Below are 27,862 nucleotides of genomic sequence, written 5' to 3'. Positions count from 1 at the left end.
CAGAAAGATTTGTGTTTTAGAAACTTACTTTGCGTGATTTTCAACCCATTAGACCCATTTTCTTTCAAGTGATTCATGATTTCTACTTAGTTTTTAAATTAAATATTGTAGTTCATCATTTATACTATACTATCATACTCACAAATATAAGTGAAAAAAAAAACAGTAAGTTATAAGCAAGTCATGATATATCGAGATCATATTTATAATTGAAGAAATTTTGGGTTCATCTTCCAATCAAGTGAAGACAAACCAAAAGTTCTCTCTCTATAATGATCGTTGGCTCAAACACAAAATTTGAACTTTCCATCTGAAAGATGACAAAAATAAACAATTATAAATGACATTTTCACAAACACATTAAATGCAATCAAAATTCATCAACACGCACACTTACTTGCAAATCCAACAAAAGAATTATGCCTTCCAGAGACCACGGGTTCCATTTTCACATGTTGATACTAAAAGAGCAAAAGACCAAATGAACATTGAGCAAGCTTTAATTACATGATACTTAAAATATGCATATCTAATTAACCATACCTTCATATCACCATTTGTGGTCATTTTAGCAAAATCTAAAATGTTTTTAAAAAAAAAAAAAAAACAAACAAACAAACTGTATGTGTTCAATTCAACTATGATGTTCACTAATGATAAGACACCAAAAAAAAGGACCAAACCGCTAACTATGATTTTAAGAAATGATATATTCCCATTGGTTTTTAAAAACGGTTACTTTAGTTCAATCAAAATGACTTTGATAAGAGCCAATACGGGTCACAACGGGTATACTTCATGGTAGGTTATGGGTCGTAATGGGCCGCATTTGTTAACCTCTTCACATTTTATAAATATATTTTTTCGTCATTTTGGTTTGGGTTAAAACGAATTTAGAATACACAGCTTTTAGTCCATACTGCTTCTTAATCATATTATACAAACATATATTTTATCAAATTTAAGCATTAACTATTAAGGAGTATATATATTTCAAAATTCTGAGAAACTGCTAAAGCTGGGTTGTGAAGATCCATCTTTTCGTTAAATGTATCATGATTTCAATTTGATGTTTGGAAACTTAATCTGCATAAAGGTTGCTACAGATAGACTAAGGCAATGCCCGTCTTGACGCAGCCCCCAATTTCACAAAACTTTGAAGTTATATGCAATCAGCAGCCCAAATGTACCTAATCAAACAAACTGAAGTGTAAACACTTGCTAAATAAACAACACAGTTCAAAATCCAAATCATATAAAGGTGGAAGAAAATTAAATCCCAACTGATGGTGACTTGGTCTTGGACGGTACTCCAAATGCAATCTAGTCATAATTCATAAGATTAATAATTAATAAACAAACTTGATCACAAAAAGCTTTTCGAAGCTAAAATCAAACAAATCAAAAAGGATCTTTCATAACTACCTAGAATCGTCCCTCGGAAGTTTAAACTTCAACAACCACAATAATCATATATAATCAAGAGGATAAATCAACAAAATGGTCACATATTTATACCCAAATCGTCCATAACCTAATAAATTCAAATCTTTGTAAACAACAACCATATATTGTTGGGGTATTTTTTGCCCATGAGAAAACCCGACAAATATTATATATTACATGGGTATTACTATTATTATTATTTAATAATAAGAAAAGAAAAAAAATAATAATATGTAATTCTTTTGCTACTTCATACGTTGAAGTGTGTTTGTTTTTGGTGGGCTTTGGGCCCCATAAGCCATAACCAATTTGGTTAAGTTTCGTATGCTCCAAGACACAAACAATAAAAGGAAACAATGGTTTTTATTTTGTCGAGGTGCATATCTATTCAGCCGAACAATACAAGAAGTCTTGTAGGTCTTTTGGTGATTTCCTCTTTGGCCGATTAACATAGTGACGAAGAGAAGATTTTAGTTTTCCAATTTTTTGGTGTTTTATTTGAAGATAAGAGACGTTCAAGAGACCGGTATTTTCTCGTTGGTGTTACCTCTTACTCTTTGTTTTGTTTCATATACTTGATGTTAGTTTGTACCAAGTATATGATGATTTGTGTATGCCTCTGTTTTTATCTAGAGAAGAACTTTTGTATTGCTCATTATTGGTGATAGTGAATTTGAAGCGGCTCTAGTAGTCCCGTGGGTTTTACTCTCGTCTTGAGAGGTTTTCCACGCTAAAATTTATTGTGTCACTTTTACTTTTAAATTACCCTACTTGTTTGCATCCTCATTGGTTCATTCGGGTCGGGAAAAAGTTTAGCCAAACGAAGTTTAATTCCGCAATTTTTGTATACCGTTCGTGGCTAGGTGGTCGTTTTTCCCAACATATATTACCTGCAATAGCTGGTGATAACAGCGAGATCTCTGCGCGTCCATCAAATCACACTATATACAAGCCACCACCATATACAAATCTGGCTAGAGTGGGGTGGCCCACTGGCCCTAGATTTTAATCGTAGAAGTTGGTTGAATTGAAACCCTCACAAGAGGGAGATGATTGATCAGGGATGAATTGGATTGAGGAGGTTGTGGGAAGGAAGCTTGGAAAGATTGTATAATACAAGATGGGGTGAGAAGACGTGTGAGTATTATGATGGACGGTTGCATGAAACCATAAAGCAACCGTCAAATTCTTACTTGTGGTGAAGCCAGGTGTCTAAATTACATGAAGTGAAAATAAAAGGTGAAACTCATGTATGAATGACAGGTGTTAGAAAAAACCTTATTTTATTATAATAGTAGATTTTGTTTAATTTATACTCTAAATGCATATAAAGTATAAACAAGGTCTAGAGACTAAATATGTCAAATTCTAAACTTTCTGGAAAATTCTATCTGCCGCGACACATGAAGGATTTCTCTTTCACGCATCGCAACACGCGATAAGCCTAGGGATTCTGCCCATTTTCATTCAGGTCGAGACACGTGACGGATACAACAAGAAACCTTCGCGACACATGACGGGGTGCTAGTTACTAAAAAAAACAAGCTTTTCAACTGGCTAGTCATTCGCTTGACCAATTAACCCACAATTAATCGCCTTTTAACTCGTTTAATCCTTGCATAATGGTTTTAGACTCCACCTTCAGTTGTATCAATTCCCCTCTGCAATTTGGTCAAATTGCATTCAATTTGGCATATGCTAAGACATTGGACTAGCTTTGACTCTTTGAACGAATTGATAAACGTTTGGACCAATTGTAAATTCACACCTTCTCCTCTGCTCCAATTTTACAAGAAATGTCGTTTGGAAATCAATTTGATCATCGGGACACCTCCCGAGCACACAAGCATCATGATCTCCGCCTAGCACACAAGTTTAATAAGGAATTTTTGGTATGATACTTATACTACAACGTCAACCTTGAAGAGTCCCAACCTTTAACTTACTCATCTTCATGTGAATGTCTTTCTTGTTATCCTTAAGTCATACTATTCTTCACACTTTTTGATGTGTTTGTTATATTTTCCTTGGAGATGCCAAAGCTACCTGTCCTCTAAATCTATACCTTGTATATTTGTCGGGACCAACTTAAATAATTATTGATATGAGAAAATGGTTAGTAAGATGGAAGATCATTCATTAAAAACAATTGTTTCTCCACACTCTATTTGAACTTGGGTTTTGATGTTTGCTTCTTCTCACTCTAATGTTGTTTGTTAAGTGTTAGATAAATAGTTTAAAAATGTATTTTCACTAGCCTTGGACACAAATAATTGTATGTATTTATATTAATATAGTTGTTACAATGGTTTTGCGTTCTACTATCCCAAAATATGTCCAAAACATAGCTAAGATAGATGAGATATTAACACTCAAAGTTATGAGTTTGAAATGTTTAAAGCAACGAACCAAAGAAAGCAAAGAAGAAGTGGGGACCCTACACACAGTGTGGCGTTTTTATGTTACACTTTACACTCATAGATATGTAGTAGCACCTTCCTACTACTTTGGTACCGATAAGCAATTAAAACTTAAAACAAAAAGGTTTTAGTTTCATTTAAAAACATTAAACCAAAAAGATTGCATTGAAACCATCTAATACATTTTTTTTATGATTTTGTTGTAGTTAATGATCGGGTTGTTTTACACAAGTTGTTTTCTGATGATCAAGAGTCTAATCTTGCGCAATCATGTGTCATAGAGTCTTTATTGGCAGTACAATACCTTAATAAAAAAATAAAATTTCTTAAAAGACTCGAAATTTATTTTAAATAACTTAAAAATTAAACGCCAATCACAACGACCGCCACCTTCAACTTTTCTTCTTGTTTTCTTCTCCAACTACTTTGAATTGTAACATGCACTATAATTTTCTTTTGGTATTGTAAGTTTTACAAATAGTTTTATTGCAAGTGGGTCTACAAAGTTGTGTTCCCGAATCTCACTTAATGAAAGAAAGAAAAAGAAAAAGATTAAAAGAAAAAAAGATTTGTGTTCAAGTTTTAATTTGAAAAGAAAGGAAATGAAAGATGAAAACATTGTATTTCCAAGTTCATTTAAAAGAAGAAATGAAAGGAGATAAAAAGAGAATATGATATTTTAAAGGATGAATGTTTTCCTTCCGATTTGGAAAGAATAATATGAAAAGGAAAGGAAAAGAAATCGAATTAAATTACAAGATTGAACTTTTCTTTCTTTCTTTCACTAATTGAACTCGGGAACACATCACTAATGTCAAATGCTTTCATAAAGATATTATCTTTTGATATAATAGGCCGTTGGGTACATCTTAACGTTTAGGGCGTTAAGCTAATTTGACAAAGGTTAACGAGTGGAACACCAGTCAGGGGCGTTAAAAACTTAACGGACTTTAAAATTCTCTATACGCACACAAAATAGTTGAAGAATTGTTTTGAAGGAAGTTAAGTGTGGTTAATCAATTTCCTTTAGTTTAGTTAGATGAAGTAAAAAAGGATAAAGTAGATAATATAACACCGTTAAAAGACATAAATGTATACCTCATATCCTTACAAATGGCTAGTCTATCATAGTATCATGGTGGGATGTCAAGCACTCAAGAATTATTCTAGCAAATGTACTATTAATTTGTTAGTAAATTAAGCCGGTTTTACGTTAATATAGTCTTTAAATAGAGGTTTCCAAGTTCCAATACATTGTTACATTTGAGAGATTCTTGTCTTTACAGTTTGTTTTGTTTTTCTTGGACGGAATAATAAAGAAAAGAAAATAATGACTTGAGGAAAACAAGTCGTATTAGAATTTGGCTACAACGCGTCTAGTGACTTTATTTTTGTCCCTATCATCATTCAATTCAATTCAATGTCTAGTGGTGGTCATAAACGTGTTTTTATTCAATTTCCTATACCGACCAAAAAAATACAAACAAAATACTACTTCCAAAATCGGCTACAATGAATTTATTTTTTCATGAAAATAACAATTTATGAAGAAACACACAATAAATCACAAAAATTTTACAAAAGTATAGTTGTTGGATAAACAATTATATCACGTGTGCTTTTTTTTTTTTTGTCAAACATTCATTCTTTCAGTCAAAATAATATATGCATTATTATAAAAAACAATTATATAAATGCGACTTCCGATCTCAGTTCTTGTATTTAATTGAACCAAACCAAACCAAACCAAACCAAACCAAACTTCATTACTTGTGTCTGTGTCTTCATCTCCACTACTTTACTTTTACTACTAATAATAATAATCTAGCTCATCACTACTAGAGATCTTCAAAGCAAATTATGGGTAGAGAAAACTCAAGCCTCTTTTCCCCATACAAGTTGGGCAAGTTCAACCTCCCACACAGGTAGATATCGGTAACGGTACTGAAAATACCAATATCAAATTTCTAGAAAAGTTGGTATCGAATACCGTACCAAATCTATTGGTACGTGAAGAGGTAGGTCCCAGCAGAGCCCAGTTGGACCCGCAGGACTCACATTGAAGAGAGACGTCTGCGCAGAAACCAACTGGATCCGCAGGACCCACCATGCTCAGAGACGTGACGTCCTTACGCGCAGTACGCAAGCTGTTCCCGCAGGAAAAGCCTCCCAATGGTGTACTCCGCCTGTTCCCGCAGCTGCGGATACAAGCCATCAGGGAAGGCTACCCGCACTGATAGCAAGGCTACACGCACAAGGCACTAACTCTTGCTACTTCAGTAGTCACCTGAAGGAATGAGCAAGGCGGGAATACTCCCGCCCAAATGAGCCAGTCCGTATGCTTCTCATGAGGATGGGGAAAAGGCCGGCTTCCTGCTTGGTCTAGGGTTTGTTGAGAAAGGCATCCCGCCTTCCAACTTCCCTTTGTATGATGTGGATACTGAAGCTGTTTATGACCAAGCAGTGAATCAGTATGCCGCCTTCCCGCATTCGGTGGTGGAGAAGGTAAACGAAGTCGCTGCTGCTGATGATGGGCTAGCTATCCTTAAAGCTTTCCTTGAACCGCCACGCTCTACTGATGGTGCGGGTCCAAGTGGAAGTAGTCTTGAAGCATGATACTGAAGATCCCTTTCCACCATTAGCGTAGATTTTTGTTTTTTTTGTATAGGAAAAGATGATATATAAAAAAAAAAAAAATAGGCCAAAAGAACCCTACGCACCTGTAGGGTCAATAACAGGCCGATAGCCGCCAAACCCATCACCTGAACCCAAGGGAAATCCGTCCAAAAGGTCAGGTAGATGGGAAGGAGGCAGAGGTTGGCGAGAAGCCCCATGCATACCTGAAGGATCGGCCGTCGTTGCCGATGACGGAGGAGGCATGGTGAAGGCCGCCGCGGCCGCCGCTGCGGAGTCCGCAGCAGAAGTAACCGCCGGTTCAGTGAAAGATGCGGTAAATATGGCACTGACAGCCGGCGGTGATGTCATCACAGCTGGAACAGTTGGCTCAATGGAGTGAGCAACTGAACCAGCGGAAGCAGGCGTAGGCGCAGCCGCCTGGGTCGTCGCCTCAGGTAGGCTGACCAAACCTACCGTCATGGGCGGGGAGGTACTCCTCCCAGCTCCACCCTGGAATGCGTCAACATCCACGCCTGCACAAAGAAGATAAGTATTAATGATGGAAAGCTATGAAGTTAAAAATAAAGTTTGTACTTACGGGTTTTCTTGAGCCTAAAAGTGCGGACAGGCGTGGATGAACCCGATGGAGCCGGCCTCTTCACGCCGCTCACCGTTTTCATCCTGGGCTCTCCGGAGGTGACAGTCGTCGCAGCCTCCGGAGCAGTGGTCTTATCACTACCGGGGTTCCCCGCCACCTCCTCGCTCTCGGCCTCTGAGTCAGACCGAGGCACCGGATCGGCAGTGGAGGCCACCTTCTCCTTCCCCTTCCCGCCTGCAGCCTTCTTCTTCCGCACCAACGGAGGACCATCTGCGGATTCCTCATCAGAACATAAGATTAGAGGAATTCCAGCAGAGGTTTCAGCATTGAGGGGTCGAGGGTTGAATAACGCCTTACCTGGCCGCCTGGCGCTTAGGATCTCGTGGCCTAGCGGGTAGACCTCCACGAACCGATCCGCCGTTTGTTCAAGGATGGGCAACTCGTTCTCATCTAGAGCACGAGTACCCATCCGAGCGGGACTGTCAGCCTCCCGCGGGTACAGGAGCGACTGCAAGTCGTTCCCCTCTGAAATAAAAGAAAAGCAGTTAGAAGACAAACCTATATAAACAAAGTAAACAGAGCATACTGTAAGGAACAGAGTTCAAACCGTATTCGAGGACGATCGGGATCTTTTGCGCATCCGCATCCTTCCACACCCGGCTCATCCCGAGCATCACCATCCCGGACTCCGCAAACCGGTAAACCGGAGATTGGACTCGGGAAATCTTTGAAAACCATTCCGCCTCCTGGTAGTTGGAGGCGTGAAGGCTGGGGAGAGCTTGCCCATTCTTAAATTTCATGGCAAGGGGGATGGCGCGAGCGGAGATGAAAAAGAACTCCCGCTTCCATGAACGAAGACTGCGCTCGGTTGCGCAAATCTTCAAACCCTTTATACGGGTTATCAGGGTATACCACCCCTGGATGCACCTCCAAGAGTAGAAGGTCATCAGGCGGTCGACGAAGGGCTCAATGCCCAGAATCCGGCACACCCACTCGAAGTGGCGAATCTTCGCGATCGCCATCGGGTGCACCTCGGTCAGGTGTACACCGTGCCTCTCTAGGACACGGTACACAAACTTTGTCAACGGGAACCTAAGATTCCCATAGACAAAGAATGCAGCATATACCCCGATCTTGCCTCTGGGGGCATCATACACCGTCTGATGGGGTTCAGGAAACTCAGGCTCGAGAGACTCGAGCATGAACTTCCTGACGATGTACTGATATAGATCGACAGGCAGAGCACACTGACACTCGCCAGCAGTACTCTTGTCATCGACGTACACCCAAGCCTCCTGGCCTGTAGCCTCAAGATCGTGAGACGACATCTTGCAGATATGAAAGAAGAAAACGATTTCAAGAGAATGCTCGACTAAAAAGATGAGTATTCGCCGGAAATCGTTTTGAAGATGAAGAGAGAAGTGAAAGTGTGGATTACAAAGAACCCTCTCCCCCTTTATATACTAATCGCAATTAATGCGATGAATTTAATGCAGAAGAGAGAGAAATCGAAGGTGCAATGAAACTATGACACGTGACAAAAAGCAAGCTGGCAACAGCTATTGAAAGGACGCGTACCATTAATTTCGCGGCCACACGCCCGAAAAATCGCGCCCACGCTCCTGAAAAAGCGTCTGGAATGACCAGGTACTGTCACGTCACCATAACTTCCTGCACGTCCTGACATAGTCAGAAGAAACCGTCGCACGACGTTTCAGCAGTTTGGACTGTTCTTATCCTTTCACCAACTCTTCGAATTTCAAAAATTTCAAAAAAAAAAGATTCAAAAGTAAGCGGGAAAATACCCCTTACCTTGGCAACCAAGTAACTGTAAGACAGGTGCGGGTACAGTGTCAAGGCAAAACCCTTCACATACTTAGCACCCGCAGGGAATTGACGCCAGAAATACCTTGGAAGTAAAGTAACCGTAAGACGAGTGCGGGTACAGTGTCAAGGGAAAACCCCTCACATACTTAGCACTCCGCAGGGAATTCTAACCAGGAAGGATCTTCTGGGCCACGCTTGCGGAAACGGGAATAACATCCCCGCATAGCGGGAACGTCGAGAACTACATTGTTTGAAGCTCCAAGATGGAATTGGTGGTTTTAACATAATTGATCACTATGTTCAAAACTACCAAAACCTCATAGAGAATCCACACAAGTGGGACTCAACGCTCCTGACTTGCTAGGAGGTTACAGACCTACCCGCATCATACCCTAAGATCAAGCAGGAAAGTCGGGAATTTCTGCAAGTGACATTAGGACTTCCGCGGGAAGAATCCCCATGGAAAACCTTAAAACTAAACCCTTTTCAAAACCCTTTGCTTAAGTCCAAAAGTTCACCTCACTTTATTAGACATTCATGAGAAGAACATTGGATTGGGGGGACTTGAAGAGGTAGGTCCCAGCAGAGCCCAGTTGGACCCGCAGGACTCACCTTGAAGAGAGACGTCTGCGCAGAAACCAACTGGATCCGCAGGACCCACCATGCTCAGAGACGTGACGTCCTTACGCGCAGTACGCAAGCTGTTCCCGCAGGAAAAGCCTCCCAATGGTGAAGTACTCCGCCTGTTCCCGCAGCTGCGGATACAAGCCATCAGGGAAGGCTACCCGCACTGATAGCAAGGCTACACGCACAAGGCACTAACTCTTGCTACTTCAGTAGTCACCTGAAGGAATGAGCAAGGCGGGAATACTCCCGCCCAAATGAGCCAGTCCGTATGCTTCTGGAAGATCTTTTGTACTATACCTACCAAGGTATGGGCAAAACAGACGATCTGGCCAGACGCCCATGAACCAATCACAGGGTGACAGCTCACCGACAACAGTACGAGGAGGTGCACCCTCTAGTACTGTTTCACTATTAGCCGCTGCCTACTCACCAACCCTTACTGTGGGACGTGCGCAGCCTACAGTTGGTGGAACAGTGCATAGCCGGCAGTAAAAGAACAGTATACAGCCGACCTTGTCACTGTCGGCCGCAGCCTATCCACCAACCAGCATGGCTTGTGCGTAGCCCACTGTTGGTAGAACAGGAATACTATTCAGCCGGCTGTACCTTCTAGGAAACCTACCTTCGGCTATAAATACTCCAACTCCTTGGAATGGTAAGGACATCATCTGATATCTCATTATCTTATCTTATCTAGCAATCTCTTAATATACACTTATATTCAGAGCAATCTAGTCTGATTCTCACGCCGGAGGGTGGTCACAAGGAGGAACCCCCCCCCCTTCTCAGTGACGAGCTTACGGTGTCTGTTTTGCAGGTCACCTGAAGAACAACCTTCTCTGCTGGACCTCATCCTCGTGGGAAACATTACTTAATCCCCAGATTATCCGTAATCTGCCCCGGGTCACTTAGTGTTTCTTCAGTACGGTACTGGTACTTGTTACAAAATGCTCATCTCTATATATAATATCATATAATATTGATACCAAAAATACTGATAGTGAATTTGTTGGTAGGGTGGTGTTGGCTCCGATGACAAGGTGTAGGGCGTTGAACAGCATACCAAATGAAGCACTGGTGGAGTATTACCGCCAGAGAGCCACTGCCGGTGGCTTTCTCGTCACCGAGGGGACTATGATCTCTCCCACTGCTGCCGGGTAAGGTCTTTTCGTCAATTCACATGCCCATTTTACTTTTCTTATATATATGTATGTATAATAAAGGTTGAAAGAAGGATGGACTGACGCCACGTTGTTTTTGTTAAAGTGTTTTTTTCTTTTTCGGGGGCTGTAGTCTATAAATAATTATTAAAGTTATGATATAAGTTTATAACCACACAAATATATCTACACATGGTGCGCTTAATAATAGCTGATGCAATAATGGAGATGGGTGCTTGTTAGCTTTAAACTTAATAATAATAATGGATGCATTTCATTTCCAGTCCTTGTTCTTTTGTTATCCTATAATATTGCATTATTAATTATATCAAAAGTTCATTTATTAGTTAGTTAAATGGCAGTTAAAGGTAGTTGTTTAGTTAGTTATTTAGTAGTCAAATAACTACCACTCGTTAGTACGTGTATATATATGACTATTGTAGTAAACCAACATGGGGAATGTTCATGTACATTTTGATCTTAACATGAGTACGTAGGAAATAATGTCAATTTATTTAAAAATGTGAACGTAAGAAACAATACCAACTATAATGCCAATCTACATAAACAATGACTTATAATAACAAAGAAAATAACTTAAAAACTACAACAAAAGAATCAAAATCAAGACCTAAATAATAACAGCATATACCAGCAAATACTTATAACAGCAAAAGAATACATCTAATAATAACAAAAAAATATAAATAAGCAAATACTTATAACGTCTCATAATCGAAAATTAGCAAATACTAACAAAAAAATAGCAGCAAACACCTATAAAAATAAACCTAATCATAACAACAAATTGGTTCTCACCGTTTTCATGTTAAGAATAAAATGTATTTGATCATGTTTCAACCAACATGTGTGTTACGTGTTTATCCATTCAAGTTCTTTTTTTTCTTTTAAATAAAACTTTACCATTAAATCCAAAAATGATTACAAAAAAGTGACAGACAAACGATTCAAGTTCTATGTTCGTATTTCCTTTATAATACGTACACACAATTATACCGGATCTCTTGATCATTAAAAGATCCTCCTGCATTTTCATTCATATAGCTAATTTGACGAGATTGCGTCGTGTGCTTCAGATTCCCGCATGTACCAGGTATATTTAATCGAGAACAAATCGACGCTTGGAAGAAAGTGGTCGATGCAGTTCACAAACAAGGCGGTGTCATATTTTGTCAATTATGGCACGTCGGTAGAGCATCTCACCAAGGTACATATGTAATATCTTGTACCATCATGTCGTTTAATCGTAAATCAATAGTTACAAAGCATTAGTCTTGCCAAAAGACATTTCTTAAGCTTTAATTTTTTGTTGAACAAAAAAAACAGTGTATCAGCCTGGTGGGGATGCACCAATATCGTCTACAAACAAATCCATATCGAACAAGTGGAAAATATTAATGCCCGATGCAACATATGGTCGGTATCCTGAGCCACGGCCATTGGCAACCCATGAAATCCCACAGGTGGTGGAAGACTATCGTTTGGCGGCCGTTAACGCTATTGAAGCAGGTTACTCTTTTAGTATATTCTTAACTAATGTTACTACCATTATATTTCAGAAATTAACATGACATTTTTTTAAATAGGTTTTGATGGGATTGAAATACATGGAGCACATGGTTACCTACTTGACCAGTTTATGAAAGACGGGATCAACGACAGAACAGATGAATATGGTGGATCGTTAGCAAATTGCAGCAAGTTCATACTGCAGGTGGTAAAAGCAGTGGCTGCAGCCATCGGTGCAGACCGAGTTGGTGTTAGAATCTCTCCAGCTATTGACCATCTAGACGCTATGGACTCTGACCCAGGCAGCCTAGGACTAGCAGTAATCGAACAACTCAACAAACTCCAGTTTGAGTTAGGACAATTAAGTTACCTTCACGTGACACAGCCACGTTACACGGCTTATGGTCAAACCGAGTCAGGCTCACATGGGAGTGAGGAAGAAGTGGCTCAGTTGATGAGAACTTGGCGAGGGGCGTATGTGGGAACTTTTATATGCAGTGGCGGATACACTAGAGAGCTAGGAGTGGAAGCCGTGGCTAACGGGGATGCTGACTTGGTGGCTTATGGGCGGCTTTTTATATCGAACCCTGACCTGGTTTTAAGGCTTCAGCTCAATGCACCACTAAACCGGTATGTGCGGGCTACCTTCTATACCCATGATCCTGTTGTAGGCTACACGGATTACCCTTCTCTTCAGAAAGGACTGTCACGCCTGTAGTCACACTGTGACTGCAACGGTTATCAAATAGATTATTATTATTATTTATTATTAATGTATATCTGTTTTTCGTATTTCGTAGTTGTTTGTTGTAATTTTGAGGGGATGTTTGTTTAAAGGATCATGTATAAACCAATCGCGGTTAAACTAGCGACCTCCGATTCATTAACAAACTACTGGATCGGGCTCCAATAAATGAATAAAATTCGGTTAATGTCATTTTTATTTGATTTAGCTACCTTCATAGGGGGTGTTTGGGATTCCTTATTTGACCTCCTTATGACTTATACAAGTTATAAGTTACAAAGTTGTAACTTATGACGTATACACTCACAAAACCTAACTTTCCTAAATACCTTATAACTTATAACCTATATAAGCTATAAGAAGGTAAAATAAGAAATCACAAACGCCCCTATAATTTAGGGGTGTGTAGAAAATTGAAATAACTGACCCATAACCAAATTGACTGATGAAACTAACTTTAACAAAAACCGGTGGGTTAGTTTGATGATTTCTTGAAACCGACAATATTGAGTCGGTAATCATAAACAAGGTTTCCATACTTGCCAAAACCGAACCGATTATATGTATTTTTTCAATATTATAGATTATATGTATATTTTAATGCTATGTAATACTAATATATACGAATTCAAGCCCAAACTTTCATAATGCGTAATTTTTGCAAGACACAAATTCAGAGTGAACCGACAAACTATAACATTCAAAACCGATTAACCGAGATCACCATAACCGATTAATTGATCGGTTTTGGTTATCTGTTAACTAACATCTAAGTCAGGCCCGTCCCTAAGAACCGTTGAAAAAGTTTTGGGCTGAATGCAAGAAAAAATTGGTTGTTTTTATTGGGTTTAAATAATTAAGTTTCTAGGTAGGCTTAATAGATTACGGTTCGGGTGTGCAAAATTTTGTTAATATAAAAATAAGATTAAATGAATTGGGTAATTAGGCTTACACGGTATAAAAACATACTTTTTTCAATAATATATATATGAAATATATAATATTTTTAAAAAAATTCCCGGCATGTCGGGGCGATTGGACCGGGGACCGTCGAAACACCCCCCCCCCCCCCCCCCGCCTCTGATCTCGGTTAAAGTTATGATTATGGGCCAAAAGAGATCCATGTACACCTTACGTCATATGATGCTAGGAAAATCAAACAAGCTTTTTGGCAAGTTATATCATGTTGGGCCAACTGGATTAATGTTATACTTATCGGTTTATTAGAAGATAAACCAACCAAAATTTTAGAATATTGTTTATAATAATATAAGTTTGATTTGTTTGCATGCTTACGAAGTAAGTATATATTAAAAGAAATTAAATGGTTATCAAGATAATCAAGAATGATAAGGGATATTATAAGAGTTAGAGATATAGTTTATTTTAGTTAGTTTATTCGGTTTCCTAGTTTGAATCTAGTTAGGAGTCTTGTTGAACAAGTTATAGTTTAGTATCAATAGATGGTTTAATGTTATTATTTTTTTTGTGTCTCTTAATAATATTGAAAGACTGGTGGTGAGTGACCATCAGACGATGAACGCAGATACGGTAATTAGTGAAAACAGAGTGGTGCCAAGCACATACACTGACACACCCGAAGCAGGCATGTGGCTTCTTGACAGCGGTGCGAGCAATCACATGACGGGTGTGAAAGCATACTTAACCGAGTTTGAAGAATGCATTCTCGGTAAAGCCCGTTGTAGAGACGGTTCAATGCTAGATATAAAAGGTAAGGGGTCTTTGGTGGGAAGTGGCACAAAACAAACACTACTCTCTAATGTTTACTACGTGCCGAAGCTACGTTTTAATATCATAAGCCTTGGACGACTGACCGAAACTCCTGGGTACAAGGTGGTTATGGAGGGCAAGTTTATGTGGCTGTATTGGCGTGATCGGGGCGTGGTCAAGGTAGCAAGATCTGCAAACCGGTTATACATACTGAAACTGAATTTGCTCACGTGCGTGTGCTTGGCCGCTCACTTGGACAGCCCGGATTGGTTGTGGCATGCACGACTCGGGCACATGAATTTCCACGCCCTGCATCATATGACAAGTAAACCGATGGTAACTGGAGCCCCGGTAATACAAAAGTTGTCGCATGTTTGTGAAGCCTGTGTGGCTGGAAACCTCTATTTTTCGGAACAAACTAATACCCGAGCTAGTGGACCCCTCAAGCTAGTCTACTCGGGTATTTGTGGTCCAGTCTCTCCGAGTAATCATTACTTTCTTTTATTTGTCAACGACTATAGCAGGTACACGTGGCTATACTTAATTAAATCAAAGGAGGCGGCGAATCCTTTATACGAAAAGTTCAAAAAAAAGCGTTGAAGACGAAAGTGCATTCAAGATCAAGACTCTAGAACGAGACGGAGAGTTAACGTCACAACAAAATGGGTGGTGGAATGGAAGAAAAAGACCATACTTGACATAACAAAAAGTTTGTTGAAGGCAATGAACATCCCACAAAGCATGTGGGCAGAAGCAGTTCGGCATTCGGTTTACTTAATGAACCGAACTACCACGAACACATTGGAAAACGTTACACCTTATGAGGCATTCAAAGGGAGGAAACCGGACTTGGGACATGTTCGGGTATTCAGGTGTGTTTCACATGTGAAACTGACAACTGATGATAACAGGAGGATAATGGTCCACTTGGGAAGCGAGGCGGGTAGGAAAGCGTACCGTTGCTATGACATCCAGGAGGATGAAATGTATGTGACGCAAGATGCGATATTCGAAGAGGGAAAAAGTTGTGACTGGAAAAATGACATTGATACTTCGGAGATCAAAGTTGACAGCAGTATTTTAAAGGTTATACGATAGATTGTTACGCGTATCTTGTTGGCTTAATTTAATCGAACACTTTTCGGTTTTAGTTTATTTTTATTGGTTTATTGTTTAATACTATTATCTATCTGGTTAGCTTATAATCATATATATTAAGAAGCTTTTGTTGTGTTGATAAATAAATAAATAGATATATTCTGGATATGTTAAATTACAAGAAAGAGTAAAACATGTAGTAACAATAATAATATAAGTTATGGAACAAGTATTTCCATTTCCTATATTCTATTTCCTATATCCTATACTCAATCCAAGAGCCTGAGTGAACTCTCAATTTTGAAGCCTCAGCTACAGTTAATCTTGAGCAAACAAGCAACAATCCCTATTTCTCTTCACATATACACCCCGGAAGCGGATTTGCATAAAAGCTTTCTTCTAATTTTGGAAACTCGCCTGCTTCCCGAATATACGGACCTCCATATCTGTTTTCATGAATCTTTTTCACTCGAGTACTAAACTCTTCCCAACTTATCTTTCCATCATCCAGTTCATCAACAAGCTTAACAAAATTCATTCGGTCGGGATTAATGGTTGTCTTGAAATCCTCAAACCGCCTATGACCTTGAACTGCTTTCGCCATATTCCCATCATAAGTATAAACAAAAACATCACTCTGAAGAGCCACAACATAATCCAAACCAGCCAACATGTTTTGGTGGTTCCTAAACGGCTTCAGTTCTCTCTCCGTTGAAAGAGTGAAGTGCGAGAAAATGTTTGGGAAGTCTCGGTTTAGAGTTTCCATTGTTCCGTTCCCGTATGCTTCGCCCGCTACTAAATAAATACGGGTAGTCGGTGGAAAGCCCAAACCTTTAAGTAAAAGAGACGTTTCTCGTGGGGTCAACGGGCATCCGCCCATTTGTCGTTTTTCTGATCCGTCTATTTCTTTTTCTTTCCAATGACTCACTTCATATCTCATCCTTTTTAGTTCATCGTCTTCTTCTGATGTCAAATTGTGACTACAACCCGTAAACGCAAGCATGTCTTTTTCATACCTGCAATCAACCATATACATTTTAAAAAAATTATTATTTATGTTAATGGGTAAGGATCATAAGAGAACCACTTAAAAATTAAGAATTTTGAGATCCATTTTGGACCACTAAAAAAAATATTTGAAAAAATTATAAAACAAAAAAAAAAAACAAAAATTTTTAAAAAGTAAAAAAAACTAAAATTCTTATATATTATTCCAGTTTCATAAAAAAAAAAGAAAAAAAAGAACAACTTTGTATTACATGCATGTGTATAATTTCATTTAATCTCTAGTTACGTAATGTACACATATGTACATTATCATTTACCTTAAATTGTACATGTGTATAATAAAAAAAAACATGTATGTACATATAATACATATAATACATATATGTATAATTTAGCTAAACCGAGACGTTTTTTTATGAAACCGGGATGATAAATAAGAATTTTGGTTTTTTTTACTTTTTTTGTTTTTGCGTTTTTTTTTCTGATTTATAATTTTTTTTATTTTTGGGTTTTTTGTGGTCCAAAATGGTTCTCAAAGTTCTCAATTTCAAAATAGTTCTCACATGATCTCAATCCTATATATATATACAAATGAATATACCTCAAGTGCAAAGCAAGATACGGGCCTCCATTTTGTTGCATTCTCGCAACCAAAGTTTTCCCTAACTCCTCAATCGGAGCGGAATACTTTAGCGCTTGGTAATTAACACGACACCTTAACTTCTGAATAGAATTTGGGATTCCATTGTTGGCGATTCTGGAATCGGTATGAGTGAAATACACAACTTTATGGTGTTTAAGAAGTGGGACAATCTCCATTTTATAATAACTAACCTGAAAACATATAGCGAAAGCTGACTCCAAAAGAAACCACTTTATTACCCCAAAAAAAAAGAGCTGAATGGTGAAAGTCAAACCTTTGACCAAGAAATAGGAGTCTTGGCGAAAGGTTCAAGTCCAGCATATGCGGGTGGCAGTTTTTCGACTATGTGGACGTCCTCTTTCAATGTTTCAATGAAATGCTGCCAGTCAAACAGATCTTTGAAGCCACTGAAAGTATATAAGATATAAGATAATTTGTTAATTGATTAATAAAAAGAAGAGTTAATGGCCATTTTCGTCCCTATGATTTGCTACTTCAGTTTAAAGTTTGTCAATTTAGTCCTCATAGTTTTAAACATTGGCCAATTACGTCCACCCCCCCCCCCGCGTCTAACGACATCCAACTATGTCGTTAGTTTAAGGATATTTTAATCTTTCTCCTGTTAATGCTGAGTTAATGGTCATTTTCGTCCCTGTGATTTGATACTTTTGCCACTTCAGTCTCCATCATCATCATCATCATCATCATCATCATCATCATCATCGTACACAGTATATCCCACCAATAGCAATGCTATGGTAGGGTCTGAGGAGGGTAAGATGTAGACAGCCTTACCTCTATCCCATAGGGATAGAGAGGCTGCTTCCGGTGAGACCCCCGGCTCGATAGTAGTTTTGCATCAAGCCTTGGACATAAGGCACATAGCACTCAATCATCGGGACACCGGCTGATCGGTGCATGTGCCCTTGTCTTTCGGCTATCAACGCCACCACATGATGCCTGATTAACCTTCCGCCACTTTTAACGTTATTTTCACGAGATTAGTAAAATAACGTCAAAATTAGTGCAATTTTACTTTTGCCCACCCGAGGGTTCACACATATATACATTATATGCGCGCACCGCAAGCAGGGCGTTTTGCCACTTCAGTCTAAAGTTTGAAATTTTTTCAATCTAATCCTCATAGCCAATTATGTCCCTCTGTCTAACGGCATCCAACTATGACGTTACCCTCGTTATCATGTTTCCCTTACGTGAGGGTCATAAATGTCTTTTTAAACATTACGTGATTATAACCCTCACGAATGGCTAAAAAGACATTTATGACCCTCACACAAGAGAAACGTGATAACGAGGTAACGTCATAGTTGGATGCCATTAGACCCGGGGGGGGGGGGGGGGGGGGCATAATTGGCTATGAGGACTAAATTGACAAATTTTCAAACTTTGGACTGAAGTGGCAAAGTATCAAACCACAAGGACGAAAATTACAATTAACTTAACATAAAAAGGAGAAAGACAAAAATACCCTTAAACTAACGGTATAGTTGGATGCCGTTAGACGGTGGGGATGTAATTGGTTAATGTATAAAACTATGAGGACTAAATTGACAAAAATTCAAACTTTGGACTAAAGTGGCAAAAGTAGCAAAAGACAGAGACGAAAATGGCCAATAACTCTAAAAAGAAATCAACAAATATATATTTCGCAGAATACATATACCTCTCGTCAGCCCAGTAGGAAGTGTGATCAAGAGACGGAAGGACTAATGTTGCCTTCATAATCTTAGCAATAGCAACCATGTCACATATCTGCACTACAAATCCATTATTAGATTTATATATATATTTCGTACTAAAATTCTAAATTTATTTGAATGAAAATAAACCAGACCCCAAATCTCATCTGATTCAAGCCACCATTTGCGTTAATAAGAAGGTAACCATTCGTCTTGTCATCTAACTCTGCAAGACGAGGAACATGGTCAACAAGTAGGACCACAAAGACCAATGGTGAAAGTCAAGTTAATATATAAAAGCTTACTCTTATGACTCTTTGGACGGTTAATGCACCGAGTGTAATTACCACTACTTGGTTTAGTCCATATACCTGTAAACTAAAATCATTCGTTTTCATTAATCATCAATAAAAAGTTAAAAACAAACAAATTTGAAAAAAGAAAATTGTAAAATTTCAGAACGTGTAGTAGACTCACGTCATCCTTACGATCCTGATCTGTGACTATACCCGAAGCTATCATAACTAGAGTTTGTTTGACATCGGTTTCTTCATCATCTTGATATCTACTGTTGTGGGAAATATGATCCCTTGAGTTCTTAAGAGAGCTTGATGAATCCCAGTAATCCTACTTTGGAAATGAAGGGTAGTTATGTACTTATGTAAAATAAAAAATGAAACATGCTATCCAAAGTTTTCCCATACTATTGCCAGGTGTTGTAGAACTCGCTAGTTGTTATTAGGGCGGTGGGGGTACTGACTAGTAAATATGCATATATATAACAAATGTTATGTCTAAATTTTAAAGTTTGACCAAATAGCGGGCGAAATTTTTACAACCATGGTGTTACCGCAACAGGTAAGTTTTGTTAGCAACCAAATTTAAGTATCCCACAAAAAGATATATAGCTTTACAAGATTTAAGCAAAAGAAAGAAAAAACCAATAGTTTGAGACAGCCTTTATGTACTGTTTTGTTGTCAATATCAATGGTAAAGAAAAAACATCATCCTAGGATTGAAAGATTCTTGTTGTTGTTAAAAATATACTACACTTTATTGAATAATAAAGACCAAGCAAGTATATTGTAGTAGGTATGGTACTAAACCCGGCTTACGACCTTAATTTATTATATCTGGCTTATTTTATTATATGGACTAATACAATATTATTGGGCTGAGGGGGTTTTGTGGAGGTAACCCTAACTGGGCTAAGCCCATTAGGGTACCATGATGGTGGCCATGAGGCTCCCTATATAAGGAGGTCTCCACCTCTTTATTAAGGGGGGTGGTTGCTCTCAACAAGAGCCACGATCATACTATTTTTGTGTCTGTAAACAAGAGATCCTCGAGATTTCTTAGCAGTCACCTCCACAACCCGAAAAAGCCATTGCAGGTCTCAAGCAATCGGAGAAGAAGATCAAGTCGTGGTTCGTTCATCTCGAAAATCCGTGGGAACATCGTCATGGATCAGGTCAGATTCATTTCATGTTTCGACATTGGCGCCATCCGTGGGACGGCAACGAGCTATCCTTCGATCTTCGTCTCGGTGCTCAGATCTGTTCATCCATTATTCTAGATCTGTGATTTTCTCCTCTCCCAAGAAAAATCCAGATTTGGAAGTTTACAGAAAGATGTTTCAAGATTTGTTCCATTAAAGCTTAAAAAGATCCATAGATCTAAAAGATGCTTCCAGATCTGTGTAAAAATGAAGATGAAAAAGATTTGTAGATCCAAAAAGAAACTACCTGATCCGGACGGTCAAGCCTCCGGATCTGTGATGGTTTTAAATCCTCGCCACTTCGGATCTGGTTTACAGATCTAGATCTAGGTTATAGATCTAGATTTTTGGTTTAAAATTACATCATATACTGCGCCATCGCCATCGCGGAAAAATGTGATGGCCGCACGTGCGCCATCGCAGATAAGACTCCTGACGCCGTGCATGCGCACCCGCGAGTCATCACTTCGCCGCCATGCATGCGCTCCCGCAAAAACCCAACACGCGGGTCGGAAGACGACTCCATGCCTTTGGTTTTGCGCAGAAGACTTCACCGCCATGCAAGGGCACTGCGGAGGATCAAGATTCTGCTACCATGCATGCGCGTCACTGGAGATCAAGTCTCCGCTTCCATGCATGCGCAGTGCCGAAGATCAAAACTTCGCCACCATGCATGTGCGCCCACGAGTCACCACTCCGCCGCCATATTTCAATAATATTTAAAGGTTGGGAATCCTTGTAAACCCACACGGCTACGCGCCAAACTTAAAGGTTGGGAATCCTCATAAACCCATAAGGCCACGCGCCAAACTTAAAGGTTGGGAATCCTCATAAACCCATAAGGCCACGCGCCAAATTTAAAGGTTGGGAATCCTCATAAACCCATACGGCTAAACGCCAAACTTAAAGGTTGGGAATCCTCATAAACCCATAAGGCCACGCGCCAAACTTAAAGGTTGGGAATCCTCATAAACCCATACGGCCATCAGCCGCGCGCTAAACTTAAAGGTTGGGAATCCTCATAAACCCATAAGGCCACGCGCCAAACTTAAAGGTTGGGAATCCTCATAAACCCATAAGGCCACGCGCCAAATTTAAAGGTTGGGAATCCTCATAAACCCATAAGGCCACGCGCCAAACTTAAAGGTTGGGAATCCTCATAAACCCATACGGCCATCGGCCGCGCGCCAAACTTAAAGGTTGCGAATCCTCATAAACCCATAAGGCCACGCGCCAAACTTAAAGGTTGGGAATCCTCATAAACCCATAAGGCCACGCGCCAAATTTAAAGGTTGGGAATCCTCATAAACCCATACGGCCACGTGCCAAACTTAAAGGTTGGGAATCCTCATAAACCCATAAGGCCACGCGCCAAACTTAAAGGTTGGGAATCCTCATAAACCCATAAGGCCACGCGCCAAATTTAAAGGTTTGGAATCCTCATAAACCCATACGGCTAAGCGCCAAACTTAAAGGTTGGGAATCCTCATAAACCCATAAGGCCACGCGCCAAATTTAAAGGTTGGGAATCCTCATAAACCCATACGGCTACGCGCCAAACTTATAAGGTTGGGAATCCTCAAACCCATAAGGCCACGCGCCAAACTTAAAGGTTGGGAATCCTCATAAACCCATAAGGCCATGCGCCAAACTTAAAGGTTGGGAATCCTCATAAACCCATACGGCCATCGGCCGCGCGCCAAACTTAAAGGTTGCGAATCCTCATAAACCCATACGGCTTCGCGCCGAATACAAGACCGAACGCGGCTCCGCTCCGCTCAACACGCCGTCATAATTAAACCTCTTATAACACAAGCCATGTCGCATGCGCGCCACCGCGGATCAACCATTCCGCCACTCTACATGCGCACCGCCATGATGCTTGCGCGCAGTCGCGTATCACATTTCACCAACTTGATCCGGTGGGTAAAACTCCGCCGTCACGGAACGCATGCGACCTTCTTGAAGTTCAACGCTAACTCTGGCAATTACGAACTCCATGCAACCATCCCAAATGTTCAAAATGGTGGCAGGAACGTGCAGAGGCAAACTATTAAGTCTAATCTCTTACCTCGCTCGCGCAAGACAAGACACGTTAGACTTGGGGGGCTTGAAAGGGTATGCACCCGCCTTAACATCGAGCGGGGCGGGTCAACCCACAAGATATAGACGAGGCTTGAAATCAGGATGTCATGAAGACACAAAGCCAAAGCCTATGCGCGTGGCGCATATCACATATGCTCACGCATCACATATGCTCACGCATATTACATATGCTTACGCATCACATGCTCACGCATATCACATCAGCGCATGCAACATCTGCGCGTGGCGCATGACACAAAGTCTACGCGCAAGCGCATGCAACATCTGCGCGTGGCGCATGACAAAAAGCCTATGCGCACGCGCATGCAACATCTGCACGTGGCGCATGACACAGCCTATGCGCAAGCGCATGAAACATCTGCGCGTGGTGCATGACACAAAGCCTATGCGCAAGCGCATGAAACATCTGCGCATGACACAAAGCCAAAACCTATGCGTAAGCGACACAACAAATGAGACAATAGTCTAATCCAAATCAGGATAAGGACAACCTTATTTAGCAGCAATGAACTGGGGGACTATCAATACACGTTTGTGATTAAAACTTTATTAACAAGTTTATATTACAAGTTCAATGAACTAGGGGACTATCGTGGTATACCACCACTACATTATCGCGATGGAAGACATCCGAATCTTAGGGCGGGAGCCTAATAATATCCTAAACGGCCACGCGCCAACGTAGGTTGGGCACTGTTAGGGTTGGAGACTCGAACAAAGGGTATTAGGGCAGCCGGCCCTAATTAGGGTTAGCCGGCCCTAATGGGTCCCATCTTATTTGTTTGGGCCTAACTTGGAGAACAAGTTAGGAACCCTAGATTTAGTCTATATATACCCTAGTTGTAATTGTAATCTTGTGTGCCTTGAGCTTAATAAGAAAACCTAGTTGCAGCCCGTGGACGTAGGTCCCCTCGCGGGGACCGAACCACGTTAAATTCTTGTGTCGTTTATATTTTCGTTTATGTGTGTTTATCGTTGTGCATGGTGTGCTGTTTCGCTTCCGCGCGCCGCTTTGTTCCTAACAAGTGGTATCAGAGCTTTGGCTCGTTGTTGCACACGGTATTGCACGGAAGAACGATTCGTAAAGGAGAAACCCTAGGTTGCGCAAAAAGGGAAAGAAAACAGGGCTGTTCGGGGCTGATTTGGAGTGAATTTGCAATTAGAGTTCCGGTTTTGGATCTCTTGAAGTTGCTGGTCTCACTCGGGTTTGCAGGTGAAGGTCGGGTCAGGTGTTTCGGGTTATGACATCGCGGGTATAAATGGTTTTGTTTATAGTACCAGGTTAATCTCTTTGAAGCCGCCGATTAGGGTTTGGTTATAAAACTCTTGGATTCGTCGAATAAAGGTTAGAGATTTAGTTAGTTTCTGTTGACTGTTTATTATCAACTGTTTGAGAACCGAGTTACGTGAAAATCAATATTTGGGTTTAGATTTGTCTGCGAAGTTTATTGTAGGAGCAAATCGGTCAGTTGACAATGTTCGGTAGAGAACATCCGTCAAGTTCTGGCTCGTACCATTGATGTGTTCACTGTTTCGATTTGTTTCCTGATTGCTATTGTTATAGCTGAAGACGGGATGGGTATGATCGAAGGTTTGACCGGTTTGGATTTCGGTTGGTTGGTTTTGTCAAAGGAACTTGGATGTGGTACTGTGGGATAAAACAGGTGAAAATGGAACTAGCAGGTTGGAATGCTTTGGGTTTTAAGTATTCTGATTCTGGTGTGCTGGTGACGACATAAGTGAAAAAAAAGGGAAGTCAGGTTGAAAGGTTTATTCGGTTAGGATTAGCTGATCGGGTGTACAATCGCGGAATCCTTGGTACCGTTTGCTTTCGGTAAAGCTCTACTGCTGTTAGTTATAACCGTTTGCCGGTTAGCTGGTCTGGAACTATGAAATTATTTCTTGTTCGGTGGTGATCAGCAGTTCGACATTTGAGGGGATCCGGGATCTTGTGCTGGGTGAACACGTTTACCGGGAAAAGTACGATCGGGGATAATCTCATGGAATGTTGGTTTTGGTAATGGGTTGGGATAACAGGGACAGTGGGAGCTGGGCATAGTTGACTTCGTGGAGCTGCATGGAGGTTCGTGACATTCTTTAGAGTCAATGTCAAAAGATAATGAATTCTGCTTCTGAGAATGTGTCTGGGTTGATGCATTGGGACTCAGTGAAGGCAGTGAGACTCTTGGGTTCGAGATTCTGGTATACTTCATTTCATGTTACCCACTGTAGTGAAGTATTGGTGAATCTTATTGAAGACTTTGGGAAGGTACAAGTTTATGTATCGCTGGAAGAAGGGAACCAACTTCCGAGTATTAAAGTCTTGGCTCGCTGCATCGGGTAGAGCTAAGTGGATTCATTTTGCAAGTGTGAATCCTGGAGCCACCGGGATGTAGCTGAGTGCATTCGGAGGTTTAAACTAGGTCAGGGGTTTTGGAACAGTGGGAGCACGAACCGTGTTCTAGGTACAGTTCAAAACACCGTTGGGTTTTGAATACCGGAATTCCGAATGGGAAAATCTCTCCTGGGTACTTGCAGGTTTTGGAGAGTGGTGTTTTCTCTGGGAGTCTCTGGAGCCGGTAGTTCGAATCAGTGGGAGCCGGTTGAGATTGAGGATGAGTCAATGCGGGGTTTTGCCATGGCTGGGTCATTGATGACTGTTGGGTTGGAGCTCAATGGAGCTTCAACTGGCTCTTCAGTAATTGAGGAGCGGGCCGCTGCAACTAGGGAGGATTAGATTGAAGTCTTAGCTTGTTTATGGGAACTGAGGCTTGGAGGACTTCTTTTATTTGAAATCATAGCTTGTTCTTGGGAGCTTGAGGCTTGGAGAACTTCTGACCGTGAAGTTTTAGCTTGTTCTTGGAACTGGAGGCTTGGAAGATTTCTGTTTTTAAGATTACTGGAGTTACAGGTATAGGGTTTGCTTGGATGGTGGTTTGAGGATTGCTCGAGCCTCCAAGTGGGAGATTGTTAGGGGTTGGAGACTCGAACAAAGGGTATAGGGCAGCCGGCCCTAATTAGGGTTAGCCGGCCCTAATGGGTCCCATCTTATTTGTTTGGGCCTAACTTGGAGAACAAGTTAGGAACCCTAGATTTAGTCTATATATACCCTAGTTGTAATTGTAATCTTGTGTGCCTTGAGCTTAATAAGAAAACCTAGTTGCAGCCGTGGACGTAGGTCCCCTCGCGGGGACCGAACCACGTTAAATTCTTGTGTCGTTTATATTTTCGTTTATGTGTGTTTATCGTTGTGCATGGTGTGCTGTTTCGCTTCCGCGCGCCGCTTTGTTCCTAACAGGCACCCCTCATAATTTGCCCGAGGATGGGAACTTTGTAATACATCCACTTTTAGTTGATATGTTTTTGCAGGTTCGGCTACGAGTCGCACAAGCACCTATGACATTATTATTATCTGGCCGTTTGTGCCTCCATTATTATTTTGAAAACAAGTTGGGATAGTCATCCTGCGTAGAAGAGGCCCGCAATTATCATCATATTATAGCTCATAAGCGCAACTCGCACATGCTTTATTATTTTATAGCTCGTTTGTCGCCTCACGCGCAAGCTTCATTATTTTTATAGCTCGTAAGTCGCCTCGCGCGCAAGCTTCATTGTTTTTATAGCTCGTAAGCTGCCTCGCGCGCAAGTTGCATTACATTATTATCAAGATGCGCACTCTATCTTCTTATTAGGCCCCGCGCCACTATTGTTATGATGCGTGTTATATCTTATTCATGCCAGTGCACCATTATTATCATAAGGATCACAACATGTCACCATCATGGAGAAAACCTCTCAAAACTCAGAGACAATAAAGACAAGGCCGAAGAAAGGGAAAAAAAACCACCTCATACCCTAACACACCTTATGAAGTCCAGCGCTCCACCTAAACGCTTGCACGCCTAGGAGCAACACTGGACTTGGGGGGGCTTGTAGGGGTATGGTACTAAACCCGGCTTACGACCTTAATTTATTATATCTGGCTTATTTTATTATATGGACTAATACAATATTATTGGGCTGAGGGGGTTTTGTGGAGGTAACCCTAACTGGGCTAAGCCCATTAGGGTACCATGATGGTGGCCATGAGGCTCCCTATATAAGGAGGTCTCCACCTCCTTATTAAGGGGGGTGGTTGCTCTCAACAAGAGCCACGATCATACTATTTTTGTGTCCTGTAAACAAGAGATCCTCGAGATTTCTTAGCAGTCACCTCCACACCCCCAAAAAACCATTGCAGGTCTCAAGCAATCGGAGAAAAAGATCAAGTCGTGGTTCGTTCATCTCGAAAATCCGTGGGAACATCGTTATGGATCAGGTCAGATTCATTTCATGTTTCGACATATATATATATTAAAACCTTGATTAATTAGATTGAATATAAGTAAGAAACTAACTAACTAACTAACCTGATCAAAGACACCAATGGCAAGATCCAAACCAACCATTGACAGAAACCTTAAGAATACCCAAGAACAAACAGAAGCCACAAAACAGAAAAAACAACCACTGGCCCACCACCAGTTTCTTCTTATTCTTATTCTCAATAACAAAGTCACCAGTAAGTCTTTTGGTCTGAAGGCGTTGGGTTAAACGGGTGGTTTGTTTCTTGTCAGAAAGAGAGTCAAAGGCTGCGTCAGTGGCTTCAGATCTAGGTGAGTTGAGTACATCAATCTCATGGTGGTTGTTGCTATTGCGTTTGAATGACTGGGCACGGCGAGTCATGAATCTGGGTGAGTTGACTCGTTGTGAGAGTCCATCGGCGGCGGAAGTGGAGGTTGAGTTGTGGTGGTAGTGATTATTATTATTGGCCATCTGTGTGTGTGTGTAGGTGTAAGATTGATGATGTATTTATGAATATAGGGTCCCAAACTTAATATTATTTATTGTATTATACAGTAGTGGGATAGATCGCCATTAATGGAATTGGAGTGAAAAGGGAATAAATATACATACAGGCTGTAAGTAAGTAAGTAAGATTGATTGCTGCTGCTGCCGCTGCCACCGCCATATGTATATGTCTGTATGAATGTGAGGAAAATTGAGTCCTTATTATTAATTAATTATTTATTTATAATTCTATTTTTCCTTCCGTTGTAAGCGGGCCGC

General features: G+C 40.5%; 2 protein-coding genes and 1 long non-coding RNA gene across 3 annotated transcripts; 1 reads left to right on the top strand and 2 right to left on the bottom strand.

Moving 5' to 3' along the window:
- Window positions 1-267: 267 nt before the first annotated feature.
- LOC143561673 (uncharacterized) lies at window positions 268-2,436 on the bottom strand. The gene is made up of 3 exons (XR_013140356.1): window positions 2,337-2,436; window positions 398-461; window positions 268-310 (listed from the first exon to the last, which is right to left on the bottom strand). It is a non-coding gene; the product is annotated as an uncharacterized LOC143561673 (long non-coding RNA).
- A 3,179-nt stretch (window positions 2,437-5,615) lies between these two features.
- LOC143561652 (artemisinic aldehyde Delta(11(13)) reductase-like) lies at window positions 5,616-13,172 on the top strand. Its single transcript, XM_077049672.1, has 5 exons — window positions 5,616-5,791; window positions 10,551-10,691; window positions 11,792-11,922; window positions 12,042-12,224; window positions 12,302-13,172. Exons 1-5 carry the CDS (start codon window positions 5,727-5,729, stop codon window positions 12,940-12,942), a joined length of 1,161 nt encoding a protein of 386 aa, XP_076905787.1. The 5' UTR covers window positions 5,616-5,726; the 3' UTR covers window positions 12,943-13,172.
- A 2,752-nt stretch (window positions 13,173-15,924) lies between these two features.
- LOC143561641 (O-fucosyltransferase 35-like) lies at window positions 15,925-27,358 on the bottom strand. The gene is made up of 8 exons (XM_077049664.1): window positions 27,163-27,358; window positions 19,627-19,776; window positions 19,455-19,527; window positions 19,305-19,375; window positions 19,134-19,222; window positions 17,724-17,856; window positions 17,408-17,640; window positions 15,925-16,814 (listed from the first exon to the last, which is right to left on the bottom strand). The coding sequence occupies exons 1-8, from the start codon at window positions 27,199-27,201 to the stop codon at window positions 16,145-16,147; spliced, it is 1,458 nt and encodes a 485-aa protein (XP_076905779.1). The 5' UTR covers window positions 27,202-27,358; the 3' UTR covers window positions 15,925-16,144.
- Between the last annotated feature and the right edge of the window lie 504 nt (window positions 27,359-27,862).

The sequence above is a fragment of the Bidens hawaiensis genome, unplaced genomic scaffold (assembly GCF_021521415.1).
Source record: "Bidens hawaiensis isolate Kalapana, Puna unplaced genomic scaffold, B.hawaiensis_p1.1 tig00001177_1, whole genome shotgun sequence".
NCBI classification, from domain to species: domain Eukaryota; kingdom Viridiplantae; phylum Streptophyta; class Magnoliopsida; order Asterales; family Asteraceae; genus Bidens; species Bidens hawaiensis.
The sequence above is the reverse complement of the archived record's forward strand: the minus strand, read 5'-3'. Positions and strand labels throughout refer to the sequence as shown.